Source organism: Ammospiza nelsoni, chromosome 1 (assembly GCF_027579445.1).
Source record: "Ammospiza nelsoni isolate bAmmNel1 chromosome 1, bAmmNel1.pri, whole genome shotgun sequence".
Classification (NCBI taxonomy): Eukaryota; Metazoa; Chordata; class Aves; order Passeriformes; family Passerellidae; genus Ammospiza; species Ammospiza nelsoni.
In genome coordinates this window covers 145927757-145946507 of record NC_080633.1, presented here as the reverse complement: position 1 = coordinate 145946507, position 18751 = coordinate 145927757, and the positions used below count along the sequence as shown (strand labels likewise).

Below are 18751 nucleotides of genomic sequence, written 5' to 3'. Positions count from 1 at the left end.
TATGGAGGAGGAGAATTCCTGACACTGAGCTGTGGGATTTTAATTTTAGAGAGGCAATGGAAGCTCTTTCCTGTTGGGTCTCAAGTGGTGGCTTGTATGGGCGTGATTTGAGGCTTGAAAATATCTCAGAAGCCTGCCACTGAAAAACCCCTCCATGTAACTGATATTGAAAAGTGTTGTGTCTCTGGTGTAAGTGTTATAAAAGCCAAACAAGCCGGTGTTCCTTCCTATCAATCACCTATTGCTATCTGACATTGGTGCAAGCCTTTGCAAGTGAAAATAATTTACTGCCTCCCCCCCCCATGAAAATTATTTACCATCCCCATTTCGGTTTGAACATTACTGTTGTGGTTCAAAGCTGTGATGAATTGCTTAGCTATAAATTGTCTTTCCTCTCCCCTTCTCCTCCCACCTCTTCCTAATGCAGCACTGGGATGAAGGTTAAGGCATAGGGTGTTATCTGCAGCAAGAACTCATTCTCAGTGCCCCATACATCCTCGCTAATGCTTATGGCTCCCCTGTGGCATGGGCAAGTGTAATCGCTATTGTACTGAGCTAGAACAGGAGCTGGAGAGAGATAAATGGCCTAGTTATCAAAACTTCCTAGCCTCCCACAGCCCTCCTTGGGAATTCAGCTATAAATGACATTCAAATGATGCTGATAGATGTTAGCAGACAGGCAGCAGAACGTGAGCTGCGCCCAGGCCAGCTCCTTCCTGCTGATAATGCCAGGAGAGCTCAGCATCCCAACCCTGGCTGCTGACACTGGACGCATTGCATGAGGTTCCACTCTGCTCTCATCGCCTTCCAGACAAATCCCTGGGGCGGCAAAGGTTCAAAATCAGATGGTGACTGAGACACATTACTACTGGAGCTTGCAGAGCAGAAGGAAGAAGTGTTTTTGTCTTCTTTGGCACAGAATTTGTTCAATTTACACCCTCAGAGGGTGAAATATGGGAGGGAAAACAGCCTTTCTTCCACCCAGCTCTGCAATGACAGTGTGGTTTTTGAGTGACCTGGGATTGTCTGGTTGAAATTTGTATGGCCTGTGCTGGGTCCAGAAACCACCTCCAGCAGCTCCCTTTGCATCTGCTGTCCTTCCTGGTGTGTGAAACAGGGGAAGGACTGCTCAAATCATAAATCCCTCAGGAATGGAACAGGAGCAGATAGAGTAGGTGGCAAATCTGCTTCTGAGTCTGGAAGGGCTCTTGGGTGTTTTGGCATCTCTACAGGAGATACCAGGAAAACTCCCCCATCTGGAGGAGGAGAACCTCCCATGAAAACCACCAGCAACCTGTAAGGCTTTGCATTTTAATTTATTTTATTTTATTTTATTTTTAAAATTAATTTTATTTTTTATTTTATATACCATTTAATAGTCCATATTATTTTATAATTTATTTAATTTTATTGCATTTTATTTTATTTTTAGACCCCTTCTATCCTCCCAAGGTGTATCTATGAGAACGCCCAGCCCTGAAGGCAGGTTTTTACACGACAGAGCGCTCAGAGGGGATGTTTCTAGCGCGTTGTGGAAGAAATCCGAGGGCACCAAAGGTGTAAGGCACACAAAAGCTTGTCTCTTCCCTTCTTCCTTACAGCCTAGAAACGGAAAGGAAAAGGGTCCGCGCTGTTGACCACATCCCGCCCGGTTTTAGGTCCGAAGATGGACCGGGGGAGGTTCACACGGCACAGCGGAGCGAGGAGAGCTCCGGGGTCACAGGCTCGGGGTCTCAGCTGGGCTGGGACCGGCGCCGCTCCCGGCAGAGCCTCCCGGGAGGGCACGGGAGCGGCATCTCCGTGACAGAGCCGCGCTCCAAGGCGCTGCCCGGTGGGACCGGGGCAGCCCGGCCGTGCTGCCCCAGCCCGGCCCGCGGGCGGAGGCTCCGGCTCGGCTCGGCGCGATCCGCAGCGGCCGCCAGCGCCTCCAGCCGCCCACTCGCCGCCTCTCCCGGCATCCCTCATCCCCATCCTCCGCTCCTTCCTGCTTCGGCGGTGGAAGCAGCCCCCCGCCGGGGGCCGGGAATGCCCTCCCCTCCCCTCCTCTCCCTCCCTGCAGCCGCAGCGGGGGAGGGGGGCTGTGATGCTGCAGGGGGATCCCCGGGAGCCGAGCGGGGTCTCCCCTTCCGCCGGCTGCCGGGATCTCCCCGCTCCGCGCCGGCGGCGGCTGCTGGGGGGCGGCACCCGGGGGGTGGGGGGACACGGGGAGGGGGGCAGTGCCGTGGCGGGGGGCCGGGGCCGGTGTCCCCCACACCGCGGATGACTCGACAGCCGGGGCTGGGGGAGCGGGGAGCGGGCGCCCGGCTATTTGCTGGCTGCATACAATGGGCCACTCCCTAACGTGAGGGCTGGGGGGAGGCAGGAGCTGGGAGGAGGAGGAGGAGGAGGAGGAAGAGGAGGCGGGGTGGGGGGGGGGGAGAAGGGGCTCGGGCATCGGGCTGGTAAATAAACTCCGCGATGATTCCCCTCCCTCGCGCCGGCCCAGGTGCGCGCCGCGCTCCTGCCCGCCCGCTGCCCGCCGGCGGGGGTGACCTGACGGGGATGTGACCGCCTCCCCTGCCCACCGCTTCTACCCCCTCCCTCCAGATATATATATATATGTATACATATATATATATATACACACACAAATACATTCACAGATGAATATATCTATATAAATATATAGAGAAGTCATTTTGGGGGGAGGGACGGGGAGCTCGGATCATGGCCCTGGGGCTCCCGGGGCTGTCGCCGCCGATCTGCAGCTCGCCTCCGGGGCCCGACCATGGGGCTGAAGGCGCGGCGCGGCGCGGCGGGCGGTAGCGCGGCCGGCGGGGCGGCGGCGGCGGCGGGGCGGCGAGCGGCGGCCGGCGGCGACCCCGAGCAGGGCTCGCTGGCCCTGGGCACCGGCGGCGACCGCGACGGGACGCTGCTGCTGGAGGGCGGCGGGAAGGAGGAGGGCGGCAAGCGGAGCCCGCCGGGACTGGGGCTGCTGGCGAAGACCCCCCTGAGCCGCCCGGTGAAGCGGAACCACGCCAGGTACCGCCGCATCCAAACTTTGATCTACGACGCCCTGGAACGACCCCGCGGCTGGGCGCTGCTCTATCACGCCTTCGTGTGAGTACGCGGGGCGCGGAGCGGGGCTCCGGGGGCGCGGCCGGGGCTGCCCCGGGGGGGTTATCAGCAGCGTTTTGCTTTATCATCCTCGGGGTGAGGCGCTCCGGGTGCCTGGAGCAAGGGTCTGCTACGGGGTGTGCTGCCGAGCGGCTTTATTGCTCTTATGTCGTCGGGTTTTCCAAAAGGGGCAGCTGCTCGTAACTCTGTGTTTCTGACTTGCCCGTACCTCCACGTTGCCTTGGAGTGGCATTCCCGAGCCTGTGTGTCTGAGGCACCGGAGGAGGGATGCCAGAAAAACCCAAGCTCCGGGCGGGTTTAAGGCTCGAAGTGCTCCAGGGAACGCGGCCAGTTCAGCTCAGCCCGGAGCGTGAGGCTCAGCTGCTGTTGCAGACCGCGGGCGAACCGATCCCTTCCGTAGCTAAAAGCGTCAAATGAAAACCATCGGGTTTCGGTCCGATAAGCATCACCCCGCAGTGCATGAAACCCGAGCATTGCAGCGCTGTCAACCAGAAAGTTACACTGACCACAAGTGAACCGAGAGGAAATAAGCTCGTTTTATGGCCCATAGGTGACAAGTCAAGAGAATGACAACTGGTTTGCATTCCTAAAAATTCTGTTGCCTTAAGTTGTCGTAAGGAATATCAAAAAGATCATTCTGTCAACATCACGGAATGGAGTTGGCAGAGTCGTATTAAAATAAATGTTTGTTTTAGTGTTGTGAATGTGTTTGAGAACCCAGGGGTTTGTCAGTGATCCCGGTGATAGTGTTTTTCTTTGGCACTAGAAGGTGTGCAGAGCTCTGTGTGACAGAGGATTTAAGCAGTGATTTTTGAAATTGGTTTATTTGCCAAAGACAAACAAAGCTCTCTAGGCTGCATGGGTTGTGAGCCTGGCTCTCGGGAAGTACTGATCATTGGCATAGTCCTTGCACCTGCAAATAAACAACTTGAGTGTAGGGCTGTGATTTTACCTTCAGGCACGTTTTTATTATGTTCGCAGTGTTTTAGCCCTGAGCAAGAGTTAGAAGGCAACCATCACTACAGAGTGCTGCTTATGTACCACTTATTCACTGCTGCTCCCCTCTTTTCAGTGTTTATTAATCAGGTATATCTTGGGACTCAGGTCTTGTTTTCCAGCTTAAAATCTGAAACTGGATGCTGTGACACTTTTTTGGTTCTTTCACCTCTTTTTGCCACAGGAAAACTCATGCTAGCAAGCAGGCAGTGGCAGCACTTGAAGTGTGTTTTGCTGGGAAGGCTCTTAGGTCTGGAGCTTGCTGTTGTGTTCAGTATTGCATAATCCTGCTGGAGAAAGTGACAGCTAGACAGAGGGACACCCCTTTCATCCTGCCTTGGCCAGCCCACACCCCTCAGTGAGGCTTTAGCTCGCAGCAGAGCATTCCAAGCAGTTTGCACCCCTCTGTGACAGCTGGGCTCATGTCTGGATATAAGCAATAGGACAGTGGATGTGTCTGGAGAGGCTCAGGTGAGCTGAGAGATTCAGACAATTGACAGTACTGTAATTGAATATTGAATTCATTGAATTGAGTTGAATTGAATATAATAAAAAAATTGACATTTATTTGCAGTGCTATAAGAATTTCCAAGTTAGAGCATTCATTTTAGATAACTCTTTAGATGTGTGGTTGACCTTAAGGTGCTTATGCAATATGGATCACAGAATGGGGAAAAAATCATGACGTTTGTAAAGTTTGATTCTTCTTAGGAGTGGACCTGACACTGAGTGGTCAAGTTCTCTTTGATGACTACTCACTCCTGCAAAACTGAAATGTCAGTCTGACTCACAAAAGTCAGTAACAGTCTTGTGAAAACCATCGGTGCCAAATTCAATATTAATGAAAATGAAACAAAACAAAACACTTCTACAAGTCTTTATCCTTACAGGAAGTAAAACACACAAGTTGTCAGCCCAGCATAGACACTCCATCCCTCCCCAGGACATCCAGAGGATCTTGCTGTCTAAATTGGCCCCACTGAGTTTCTGTTCAGTCTCAGCTCCCTCTGAACTCAGATGAAGCTGTGGGGTCTCACCTCACTGTAGGATCCAACCCTACAAAAGGAATCTGGTGGGAGTGATGGAGGAGTGTGCTGGGATGTGGCTGACAGAGCTTGCTCCTGCCACTGGAGGAGGAGGACCTGCTTGAGAGCAGGACTGTGGGGAAGCAGCATCTCAGTTGATACCCACAGTCTTTATCTTGCCTTCAAATGGATTGTCTTTTAACCTTTTTTCCTTCTTTGAAGGAGTCTCTCTCATTTGGAGGTGCTGCTGTGACACAGTGTAGTTCCATCCCAGCAGTCTCTCCGTGCTTCTTTTCACACTAGAACAGTGTACACTTTTCCTTGGGAAGGTGAGAGATTGCCAGTCTTCCCATAAAATCTATAAATTTGATCTTGTTCTAATTTTCAAGGAAAGTCCCATTTATGTTATCTTAATGACATATTATGATTTGTCTCATCTGAGTAACTTTGCAGTAAGTGCCATGCACCCACAATTAACCAGTAAGATTGTTGCTGTCAAATACAAATAACTAGAGAATAAACAGCTGAGGGCCAGAAGGGATTTGAGGATGGCTGGATGTGATGAATTCCTTGTAGATCCAAGCATTCAGAGGTGTTTAAGGAAGAGATGATGCAAAGCACTCCAATATTGTGTGTATCCCAGGGTCTGGGAGGCAGGTAGCTGCTGATGCAAGAGGGTTGAAACTTTTCCATCCTTGCTGAGGGTGTTGTGTGAGGGGCAGGAGGGGGCTGTGACAAGCTCTTGGTGAAAACTTTGCATGCCACAACTTTTGAAAGAGTGGCACTGATGGGATCTCGTTAAATCATGCAGAGATGCACATATGGCTGCAGAGGGGTCCGGATCCTGTGTGGATCTCACTGCTGTAATGAGCACACAAAGGAGGCTCCAGGGTCCTGTGTGGATCTCCCTGCTGTAATGTGCACATAAAGGAGGATCCTTTGTGGATCTCACTACTGGAATGTGCACATAAACGAGGATCCAGGATCCTGTGGATCTCACTGTTGGAATGTGCACATAAAGGAGGCTTTGGTTGCCGTTGGGTGCTCTGGAATAATTCTGTTTGAGGAAGTCATTCAAGGAGAGCTCATAAATGGGATCAGGCCCTGTCAAGCCCTAGGGACAGAGGTGCAGTGGAGAAAGGGAGTAATTCCTTATGGAAATTTTAGCATTCAGCTTTCACTGGCATTAATTAAGAAAAAGTGTTGTGAGATACTTTCCTTGTGATTCTTCCTTCTTCTTTGTTCTGCACAAGTGAATTTATCCAAGCCTGTCCTTGGGGATTTGGTCCCTAAAGAAGCCAGCTCTGTTTCCTTCCCCATCTGAAAACATTTGCTCTCTAGTAGCTCTACTAGACAAAAGATTAATCTTTTGTCACTCATGATGTTCCCCTTTGCTGGGTCACCAGGGTTCATGGTGTTCTTGGCAATATGGCAATGTCTTAGTGGTCCTACTTGGTAAGAAAAAAATGTTTTTCCCCATGAAAAATTTCATGTCTGTAAAGCTAAACTCTAGCTGAACATTTTCAGTATAAAATAAAATAACCTGAGATTCTGAGATATTTAATTTGGAAATGTCTCTTGGGGGTTGCAGGTCAGGCTACAGCCTATCCCTGTTCTTTTCTGAGCTCATGTAGGTACAGCTGATGTTCCCATGATGTTCTGTATTTTCCTTTGTGTTAGGCAGTGCAATATTTTGTAGGAAACCCCTGCAGTTGTGCCTCGTGGGATGTGTGCTGTGGTCAGGGAGACAGACTCAAGACCTGTCCGCCTCCACAAACCATCCAAATGCTTTATTTATGCACAGAAGCATTAATGAGTAGAATGAAAAATTGAAACAAGTAAGATTTTTTAGTTTTCCAGTGTTGTTTTTAGCTGTAAGCACAAAATATTTGGTGGATAAAGGACAGAGTACAGAAAGGTAGCATAATACAGATTGTTTGGAATTGCAATTTGTGGAAAATTTTTAACCTGACTTAAAGAGAGGATGAAGGAGAGGTAATTAGGAGATATTCTCATTTTCATATCATCTTCTGAGACAACTACAGCCTTTACTTTCACGGAAAAAAAGACTAGATAAAGGTTTGGGATTAGATATTGCTTTTGGGGAAGTGTGCAGCATCACCTGCACTCTGCTGGTGTAGATCCCCACGATGTCCCTGCTGATGTGAGGGGGAAGCCATGGGGAACATTAGAGAGCCCTTCTCTGTTTGCCATGCAGTCTTCTCTCAGTTCTGCCTAATACCTGGAATAAGAAGAGGAGGCAGAGTCATGAGATCTATCAAATCAGCATTTCTGGGAAGCACCTCTTGCCTGACTGACTGTAGGTGGGCTGCTTGCAGGAAAGAGTGTCATGGGATTGGGGAGCAGGGTGAAGGTCTGGAGGCTTTCCATTATTTTCCTCTTTGCCCTTCAGGAGATGCTCCATAAGATGTGCTCTCCCTCTGTGAGCCATCTGGAGGGAGATGGGAGAAGGTTGGGGGTAAAAAGAGGGACAATATGAATCCTTTCTTGGCTTTTTTGGCGTGGACTTGTATCTGAGTGAGTCCCTTGGGCAGCAGAGCCAGCCTGGTCCATTAGCAAGTGCCCTTTGCTTATGTGTGTGCCAATATGAGTTCTGCTTTAATTATTGATGCTAATTCATCATAATGCATGGATAAATATTCTGCAGTATACTTTGTAAAAACTAATGAAGTCTTAGTCATTGGAGACCTCACCACACACCTCTGCTCCTGCAGCTCCACCGAGGCTTGAGGAGCTGCCCTGGGACTGTGAGTGCCCTGGGGATGTGGCTGTAGCTCAGCTGCTGGCATCAACTGGCACGACAGAACAAAGCTGGGATTTGCTGGGGGAAGGACAAGGGGTAGCACAGCCTGGGGAAAGCAGTGCCTGGGTAGTTGTGGGAACTCAGCACATCCCTTTGGATGTCCAGAGTTGTTGAGAATCCCGTCGGGGGGCTCAGACACCCTGGCATGCTGCCCGGAACACCATGGCTTGATTTTGACCCTTCCAACGAATTGCCAGCCTGATGTGGGGATGTCAAAGCCACACAGGTTTGAATAGTGTAATAATAGAGTATTCACAGGGTGAAAATGTAGATTTTAGGATTTTTGGTATAGGGGTTATGGGAACAAGATGGAGGAATCAGGGCGTGTCTAGTCCTTCTTTCTTCTTCTTGTTCTCCATTTTCTGCAGTGCTGTTGGCACTTGGGGATTGGTTTAGAGTAGAGGTGCTCTGTCTAACATAGGTGATAGGTATTGGGAATTAAGATTAAATATGGTATATGTATTATAGTTTGTAGTATAAAAAGACAACACTGCCCAGGGGCTGTCAGAGTCCTTGTGGCTGCCTTGCTTTGCAGACCTCGGCTGGGCAAAAAGAAAATTTGGTAGATAAGAGTTAATAAACAACCTGAAGACCGAGAAGTGAAGAGTCCAGACTCATTCTTCGAAAGCGTGGGCTGCGCAGAACCATCCTATGCATCTCGGGGCAGAGAACAAAACAGCCAGCCCAAGAGGTAATGGGTGGCTGGTGATCCCCAGCTGCAGCTCTGGAGTCCCCTCAGCAGCTCACAGGTGCCCAGTGCTTGTTTAACCATCCAAACTTCCTTTGAAATTATGGACCAGGCCCTTTGGTGGGAATAAGGGAATAAGTGTTCACCTGCAGCCCCAAATCTTTCTGCAAGGGCATCAGTGCTCAGAGCCAGGCCCACTCCCCAGTGGGTGCCCCCAGGTTGGATTGGTTTGCCCTGTAATCGATGGTGCCATTACTGCGCTGCCACTTGCCAAGTTTCTGTGCTGCCATGGCTCCAGGGCTGCCTGGTGCACAGGGTGTGCCTCAGTGTCCCCCAGGCCCTGCAGGTCCCTGAGCACCCTGCTGCAAGTTCACTCCCCAGCTCAGAGCAGCCTCCTCTGGATGGGCAGGGGAATCCCTGGAATGTCAGGGGAAGCAGCGCTGCCAGTGCCAGCAAACACTCTGCAGCTGGGCTTTCACTCTGCCAGCTCAGCTGAGGAATAGCCCCTCAAATAGAAGCCACAGTCCCTGGTGTTAGGTCTATAAAACTGAACAGTCCCAAATTTAATCAGTTTGACAAGCAATGATACAGCATAGCCACTGCAGCAGGCAGAAAATCACGTTTTTTCTTCTCTTTTGAGAGACTTGGTGTGAGGAGCAGTAGCAGCTCAGTGCCACCCCAGCAGTTGTGGTGACACTGTCAATGGGAAAGCCCAGGACCAGATTTATCTCAGTATCTCCAGCCTGGGCTCTGGTCGGAGGTATCACTCCTCATAAAAGCCATCCCAGCCTCTTCCCAGCCTCTGTTTGTTCCTTGCTGCAAACAATGGATCATGGGAGGGCACAGCAGGGTCTGGGACAGCTGCTGGGTGCAGAGGACACCTGAGCTTTACTTCTTGTTTTCATCTGAAAGAGAGATTCGGGAAATGGTACAAAAATGAGCAGGGAGAGGCTTTCTATGCTTGTTTTGCTCATTTTGCTGTAAAATGTAGGAACACTCAAAACAAATTTAATGGAAATAAATAGTAACTAAAGCCTAATTTAATACCAATCCATCTTAACAGCTGGATTAAAAAATAATACATACATATAATGCCAGTCATCTATCAGTGTGCTTTCGTGTGCAGGTGAACATGAAGGTGCCCCAGCCATTCCTACTTCTCCCAAAGGTCACCTCAGAATCCACTCAACCCGCACATTTCTTTTTTTTTTTGATAGCCCTCATCTTCAAATATCACTTGATTGAATCATTTTTATTTATAGCTTACCCAACATGCAAACCTGTGCGTGTATGTAGAGCATAATTCTGTATCCCTTGACTGTCAAAAAGTCCTTTGTGGCATTGAGGTGCATGTGGAAGGTCAGACAATGGCATATTCAAGGACAATGCATATTCTAAACAAGGTCTGAACTTGAGGAATTTGATTTAATAGCTGGAAGAAACTTTCTGATCAAAATTGATCAAGTGAGCATTAAGATAATTTATATGTTGTTTACAAACATAAATGACTGGTGACCTTAGACACAGCCAGGTGGCTGGGTGCTACCATGATCAGCCTTGCATGATATCAATAAATAATAATGTTTATTCTTGTGTTTAATAACATTATAGTCCCTTTTTTACTTAAGAATGCCATACTCTCTTGTGCATGAAACTTTACAGGAAGAATGGAGCCATGCATCTGCTATTGCTTCTGGCAGATCCTGTATTAAATGGGATAACTTAAATATTAATAGCTTTGCAGGGAATAAGCTCCACGAGATCTGTTAAGTGTCTTAGGATGGTAGCTGGGAAACTTAGCATTTTCTGTGGAGAGAGGGACATGCCCTGGGATATTTAGGTTTTGGTAACCTACTTGGAAAAAGGCACTTTTGGAGAATTTCCAGGCTGGAAATCTGTAAATTGCCTTTCCCAGTCTTAAGTGAGCACATTGCATAAATGTGTGTTTAACTTGGAGCAAATGAAAGGTCCCTCTGAAGTCAGGAGGAATCTGTCCAAGGTGACACTGGGCAGAGCAGAATCCAGAGCAGAAGATTGTGACTGGGATTTGGTGGAAAGCAGCATGAGGTACCATCATCTTCCTCTGTACAGCCGGCTCACTGTTCTGCTCAGGCCTGGTGGGATCATCCTGAGCTGAAGTTCTTCACAGGATCCATCCCCCAACTTCAGCCTTCCCACAACTCAATAACCACCTCTGGCTGTAGTCACCAGGACACCACCTTGTCCTCCTCAGTGGTGCAAACCATGCAGAAGGGAAGCTGTAATAACTCTAAATATTACACCACTATTACACCAATCTCTCTGCTAAATCTCTCTGTGGAGAGATGCTGAGACCCTGACATGAGGCACCTCTGGTGTCTCTTGAGATGGCTTTTGCTCTGACTCCCTCTCCCTCGTGATCAATCTTGCCAAAGCCTTTCCTGCTTCGATTTTCCTCAGTTGCTGGCGCATGGAGCTGCAGAGATCCATTGTATGGCAGTGACAGAGGAGGAATCCTCATCCTCTCTGGGTTGCTGTTCTCTTTTACTTCCTTTGACTTCCCACACTTTATTTCATTCCATGGATCCCTGGATCTCACTTGTCCCTGTGTTTCCAGAGCTGTGGCTGAGAGCTGCATGGATGTGCTTTGCACTCCTTTGGCAGCCTGAGTTAGTTTGTGATTGTCATGTTGACTCTCCAGTGGTGTTTTTTTAAAAATCTCAAGTGCTTTTATATTTACTTTATTCTGTCCTCACTAGTGTTTTGATCACCTTCTAGATTAGCACCTCACAATTTTGCTAACATTCAATTTAGTTCTTTTTCTAGATCATTAAGGAAACAGTTAGTATGGCCAGAACTAAAAAACACAATTCAGCATTTTATTAAATAATAAATTCCCTGCTTCCTGACTAATACAATGTAATTTTTTAGGGTTTTATTTATAGCTCTGGATCCAGTTTTTAGTGTCATATACTTTCTCCCAGTCATCTGAATACTGGGAGAAACTTAGTACTAAATACTAAACCAAATACTTAATACTTAATACTTAATAAAACTAAATACTTATTAGGAAACCAAAGTTTTATGAGATATTGCACCTGTGTCAAAACTGCAAATATTTCCTCATTTCTTTTTGTTCAAACCTGAGTTTCAGGCTATGTTTATCTGTTTATTTCTGTGATGTGCTTTTAATTGTTATCTCTCCATCTCAGATTTTTCATGCTTTTGACATGGTGTGTGTATCAAACAGCAAAATAATTAATTGTTCCTGGTGCCACTGGAGTAGAGATAAAGCAATGCTGAAAGCTTAAATATCCCAAACCATCCAGGTCCTAGCCTAGCTCTTCTATGTTTTATAGGAACCATTAGAGTTGGGCTATACCTAACTTTAGGTCAATGACAGAAATGTTAATCTTAAACCAGAGGACTCTTTACAGGACATTCCCCACTGACTGTAAATTCAGAGTGTAAAATTTTCAGCTTTCAGTGGGGATGGAGGAGAAGCAATGCAGCTGCTGAGGGGCTGATAGTGAAACCCCCAGAGCTCCTGGTGGGGAGCTGCCCACGAGTTGTCAGCAGTGCAGAACCAGCTCTGCTTATCTTTGCTCCCCTCATGCCTCTCCATGCAGGCTCCGAGGGTTTATGAGGAGGGATTACACCCTGAGGAGGGAATGTCAAGAGCAGCTGGTTGAAATTGCAGGGGAATTTGTTTAGGAAGGTAATTACACAAACTGGAATTTGCTCTTCCACCTTTGCCAGCACTGTTGCTCCTGTGAGATGTGCTGGGAGAATCTCAGTGCACACAGCTGGGGCTCCCTGATCACACCCAGACTCCTTCTGTGCCTGCACCAGGTGCAGCCCTGCTCTGCAGCTGTGGCAGCAGCTCTGCCCATGCCCAGAGCAGTCATTGCCATGTCTTGGCTGATTGTCAGAGCTGTGCCAGGGTGTTCCCAAGCAGTGACACTCTGGCTGACAGCAGGACACTGCTGGGTGGTGGATTTGTTGGTGACTGAGTGACTGAGCACAGCTCAGGTGCTGCCACAGACCTGGCACCGCTCCCAGGAGGAGTCTGGGGGGCTCCCTGCTCTGGAGGTGAGGTCAGAGGTGTGGACACTGCTCGTGCCCACTGGCCTCAGGGACACAGAACTGGGATGAGCATCCTTGGGTTAATAGAACAGACATAGTTCTTATATGTGAGATCTTAACACTTTGAGGTTTTCCTCCTGGATCCATGCAAAAAGCCACTTTTGGGATAGAATAATTGAAGTTGGAAGAGACCTTTAAACCTTGCTGCTGTGGTCAGGTGCACCTTCAGTTTCAGCAGGTTGCTCAAAGCTCCATCCAACCTGGCCTTGAATGTTTCTGGGGATGGGGCATCTATAACCCATGCCAGTGTTTTATCACTCTCATTTAAAAAAAATTCTTCCTTATATTTAGTCTAAGTTGATGCTCTTAGTTTCAAACCATTACCCCTGGGATAAGACCTTTCACTTAGACAAAGGCCTAATAAACCCTACCCCACTGAAACAATACAGGTTTCACCCTAGGTGTGTTCAGTACCATATTTTACATTCTGCATCTTTTCTCCTTCCTGTTCATGGGACTTTGCCATGGCTTTTGCCTCTTCTGTTTCAATGCTGCTTGTGCTGCTCAAACTCCCATGGAGGTTTCAGCACTTCACCCCCACATCTTGTCATATTAACAAAAAAATACATTTTTGTGGTAGAAATCCAGGAGGAAGAGCCCACTGATCATTCATTAACAAACTTCTGGTGTAAAATGTGAAGATATTCCTAGCTGTGTGGATGCTGCTATTTGGGTAGTTGTCCTGGTTGTATCTCACTCATTATTGTAGATGTTGCTCCATTACCTTGTCAGGTCCTGGGTGCAGAGATGGGATCTGGCAGAGGCTCATGACAATTCCTGCTCTCACAATATGGAGCTATCACATAGTACAGTGTCAAATCCACTGATCTCTTCAGTGTTAAATTCCTTCCACAAACTGCATTTCCCTGCTCTTCCTCAGGGCTTGAGTGTCAGTCTTTCCACAGTGGGATCCATCCATCTAGCACATTATCTGAGGTACCTGTCTAGAATTCTTTCATAGCTGCTGAAGAAAAACAAGAAATGGAAATTTCTGGAGTGCAATTGATCGCATTCTAAAGACAATTTGAAAATGGGTGAGATTAATCACGTCTTGCAGTGCCTGAAACTCTTCCCTGACTGCAAAGGAGACCTCATGGGACTAATTTAAATTTAGGGATTTGCACTGAAAACACCTGAGGAATGGGAAACTTTCTACCTGATCTGAGGAGCAAGGATCAAAGCTAAATGTAAATATGTTAATGTACAGTTCTGTGTGTCCAGTAGGTATTTAGCTTCTCTTTATAGTCAGTGGAGATTTAGTCAATGCAAACAGTAGATTTTAGGGTGGAATTCATTCAACCAGATGTGAGGGTCTGCTCTACGTGCAGATTAATCACAGCTTCAGCTCCACTGAGCAGCTCTCCCTTGTCTATAGCAGGAACTGAGCTTTGGTAAATGTCTGCAGTAAAAACCATGTTCAGACAAATGATTGTACCTGTAAAGGCAAGAGGAATATGATTTTTATTATTACATAGACTTTTATTATATAAATTCTAGTTATATCTATACTATATCAGTTCTAATTGTCTCTCCTCAAGAGCTTTATATATGTTACTACTTATTATACCAGGCCATGACAAGCCTACAGTCATCTCTGACATGATGCCAAAGAAAATAATATTTCAGTAGTTTTAAGGTCTTTCTCTAGTTGAGATTATTGAGTTTAACTTTCCACCTACCTTTTGTTCTCTGTTTTGCCTTGGGCTTTGTCTCCCTGAGCTCTCACATAAATTTGCTTTTGATTTCTTATGGTAATTGCAGTTGATCTTGAGGTCATATTCAAACCCAGTACCTGTTGTACATCTAAGGCTGTGATTGACTGGGTTTTCCCTTTGTCTCTTGTATTTACCTGGGCACAGGAGCTGCTGTGCTGGGAGTTTGCCAGAATCAGTCCTCCTTCTTTCTTTTCCTGAATTTCAGTCCATTTGCATTGGTCCTCTTGACTACATCACCTAAAATTACCTCCCAAAATCAATGAACAGGCATCACTGTTTTCTAGGGGCCTTTTAGGGATCAAAAAACATTTTGAGGGTGGCTTGAACACTGTCCTTTTAAAGCCTGTAACAAGTGTGGAAGGTCAGTTTGAAAGACCTGGTGTGAATGAGAGGGATCATGAGGGTCATTTGTGGGCCCATACAGTTTTTTATTTGTGGGCTACAGTTTTCTGTATAAAATTGGAGACTTTGCAAATGTGCAAGCACCACTCAGTATTTTCATGGGCATGCTCACTTTCATACACCAGCTGAAGCAGGACACCAGCATAATTGAACCTAATGTTGAAAATCACTGGAAAACTGTATGAGATCTGAATGCATGCAGATGCCCTGACATAAAGAAGTGTATTTGGGTAGTGATGTGTTCCTTGAACAGCTGCTAGTTTGTGTTTTGCTTGTTTTTGCAGAAATACTGAGCCAGCAACTGCTTTTAGTCATGTCAGTGCAAATGTAGAGTAAATCTATTACAATCAGAGGAACAATTGGATTTGGCTGCTGCACCATAGGCTTGTTCTGGACCCAGTACAAAATCTTTTTATCTTTATGGATATTCTGCTAGTACCAGAGGCCAGGATCAAGGTCTTGCACACACCACACTTGTCCTCCCAGTAGTGTAAGACAGCTTGAGGAGTGAGGTAGATAGGAGAGATGGAGATCCCCTGGCAGAGTACCACGTGAGCACCAACCCATCCCAGAGCTGCCAGAATTCACACCCTGGTGCTCACAGCCTGTTTCCTTCATGCTGGGAGCTGGTTTATCCAAACATGGAGGCTTTCGTTCCCTCCTTGCTCCTCAAAGATGAGAGAGAATTTCTCCTCTCTCATAAATCCAGTTCATTGGGTGACAGATCCAGTGCAGATAAGCAAAGGGCTGTGTTTCTGCACATTTCTTGGTGTAGATCATGTCTGATATTGGGGCTGTAGGAGGAACTTGACAACTGCAACCACAGAACCATTTAAAATGGAATGTTTTAGAGGTCTCCTCTCCAGTTCACTGAGCAAGGTTAACTTCAAACTCAAACAAGGTTGCTTGGGGCTGTTTCCAGTTGAGTTTTGTACATGTCCAAGATTTGAACTCCATTATATTGTGGGGAACAATAAATTTGGTTGCTCTTTGCAGAATATATTGTTTAATGTGTTTCACATAGTGTGCAGACTTCTGGGCCCAGAATCATGGAGAGTTTTCTTCCTCCCCACTCCATTTAATCCTCAGTGTGCATGGACAGAAGTGAGATGTAACATCTAGACAGAGATGCTGGGCAGGTGAGGCCACTGCAGAGGAAGGAGTGTTCATATTTAGCTACAGAGGAAGTTGTGTGTCTCTAGGCTAGCCCAAACCAGTATTGTCTGTGTTTGGGGTACTGACACTGGGAAATGCTAGGTATAGTTTTCATTAACCAGTAGAGTTCATTGAAGATAGGAAGTCTTTCCCAATGACTTTTTTTTTTTTTTAACAGATGTTGTCATTTGCTATTTCCACCATTTTTTCATCATTCAGAAGAATCATTCAGTCTCAACTCTACAGCTCCTTCTCACTTTCCCATCTCTTTATCCCTGTCCCTCACTCAATTCTGTCTTCCCTTTTTTCCTTGGTGGCATTCAGCACCTCACTACTGAAGAACAGCACCAATCACTGGATCCTCCATCTCTGCCTTTCCTACATTACCTGACTGGGAGAGCAGAGTTGAGTTTGACTTAAAATCCCTCGACCTAAGTGCTGACAGCAGGGTGATGGAGATGACATGTCAAGTTATCTCTTACTCATGCATAGCTGTATTTACTTTTTTATCATTTCTACCCCTCTTTTTTAACTTTTTGGATTTTGACATTGAGTTCACCAGTGTCAGGATTAAAACTGAGCATTTATTCCCCCAGAGTCAGGACTCATCAAGAATTCCTTTATCCATGTGGAGCAAGGTAGGTTAGGTACAAGATGATCTCTGAATCACCTTGTGATGGGAATATGGCATCCAGGGGTGAGGTCCTTCCAGTGGGCCCCCTGTGACTTTGAGCAAGGCTTTTTGAGTCCCTACACAAACAAATCCTTGTAGGAGAAGCTCACAGAGCTGTTGGGATCCAGGCCCACACGCCTGTGAGTCACAGTTCCTGATCACTCTTTGCCCAGGGGTGGTGATGGTGTTGGGGAAAAGTGATTTATTGATGACCTGTGGAGGTAACAGCTTCCTTGGGGTGACTCAGCTGTTCTCCCAAGGAAGAGGGAATAAGAAGTGGAGGTGGACACCCATTTATCTTCCCAGAAAGGATACAAGTGGGACTAATGTCTGTCCCTGGTCCCAGAGGTGGGAGGAAGTGATTTAGGAGCTCAGCCTAATCCATGACCTGCAGTTATTCATGCACAGCTGATATCCCAGCTGCAGCTGCTGCTCCCAGAGTCAGGATGATAACACCATGTCCTGGTTTGCAGCTCCATTTGCTGCTGGGGTTGATGACCAAGAAATTAAAGATGGGAGCTCTTGGTGTGGCAATAAATGGACAGCAACTTTCTGTAGCAATTGAGCCAGGGCTGAATGCCTGAGTCACCACATTCCCCAGCAAATGGGATGAGAAAGAACATTCCTCCCAGGGACCAAAGAAGGACATAATCACCTCCAAAGCAACGTTTCTTTGGACACCATAGGGAAAATCTGCTGTTATAGAATAATACCTTATAGTTTTCTGGAAACAGTAACTCTAACAGAAAACATCATTAGGAGGAGTGAAGTAAAAGGGATTTTGAGCAGATGGAAATCTGTCTTCATTGGCAATGCTTGTTTTCACTTACTCTACCATGAGTTAATTTCCCAGCAACTTGAAGTAGATAATGTGTTTATTAGCCTTAATCTGAGATTTCCATCAGTGTTTTTTCCAGGCTATGAAGATGGAGTTTCTGTTTTACCTAGAGGGCTTTTTAATTGCATAAATGATGATAAAGCATGATTGGAAGGTGATGCAAAATAAATTCAGGCTATACATAAGGCCTAATAGCATATCAGAAATCTGCTGAAAGAATTAGTGCAAGAAATTATCAATTTTCCACTTGTCATTTTTAAACCAAACTTGCAGAATTTTCTAGAAGACAGCTGTAGACTGTATCTTAGCTGCAAAATATGGGCTAAATCAATGATTTTGTATATTCTTGGCTGGTGATTAAGCAGGACTGCAAGGTATAGCCAGGAATACGATAGGTTTGGGTGTTGTTGTTTTCTTGTTGTTTTTTTAGGTTTCTTTTTTTTTTTTTTAATTTAGCAACAGATAAGCAAATGAGCAATGAATTAACTCAGGAAAAGGAGATTTACTTGTATCTTAATTGTACTGTTAAGATCATAATGTAACATAACAGAAGTAGTAGCAGCTACAGTAATTGTGGTGGGATGCTTAGGATGAAATGTACATGTTTTCCCTGTAAATGTCTAAATGTGCCATTTCAATCTCCTCAGATGCTGATATAAACCATGGCTGCAGGAGCATTGCTGATCTTGAGCTCATCCTGAAGTGAAGGAGACAGTGATTTACCCCACCCTGATTGTGCCAACTAAATAGGGATCCCTTGACTGTAAGAGGAGCTTCAACACATGGCTTAGGTGTAGAAATCTACATTGCAAACCCTGAGGTGAATCTCATCCATATCACGTTGTTGAAGGCCTTGTGGGGATAATAAAATAACTTTGTGAAGTACTCTGGACACGAGGATAAAACAAGCCAGCCTTTTTGGCCTTGAGATGACTTTGCCAAATGCTAAAATCCCATGCAGTCTAAAATCTGAAACACCCTTCTCAAAGCATGTGAATGCATGAACCAAGATAACCAACTTTCTGCAGTGCTGAATTCTTATTCAGTCTTGTTCCTAAATCTTTTTGTGATGCCATTTAGGCTCACCTTATGGTGACCTCTGCTGATGTCCCCCTGGTTCCATGAGCATTCAGAAGGTAATTCTCATTTAACTCATTATCAGGTTTGCAGGACTGGGCTCAGAAATTGTTGTT

At 46.4% G+C, this 18751-nt stretch overlaps 1 protein-coding gene across 1 annotated transcript in view; it reads left to right on the top strand.

Moving 5' to 3' along the window:
* The first annotated feature begins 2767 nt into the window (after window positions 1–2767).
* Window positions 2768–18751, top strand: part of KCNQ3 (potassium voltage-gated channel subfamily Q member 3) — a 196966-nt gene continuing 180982 nt past the window's right edge. The window contains exon 1 of the mRNA XM_059471185.1: window positions 2768–3099. Coding sequence (XP_059327168.1) covers window positions 2768–3099 — 332 coding nt within the window. The remainder of the gene's footprint in view (window positions 3100–18751) is intronic.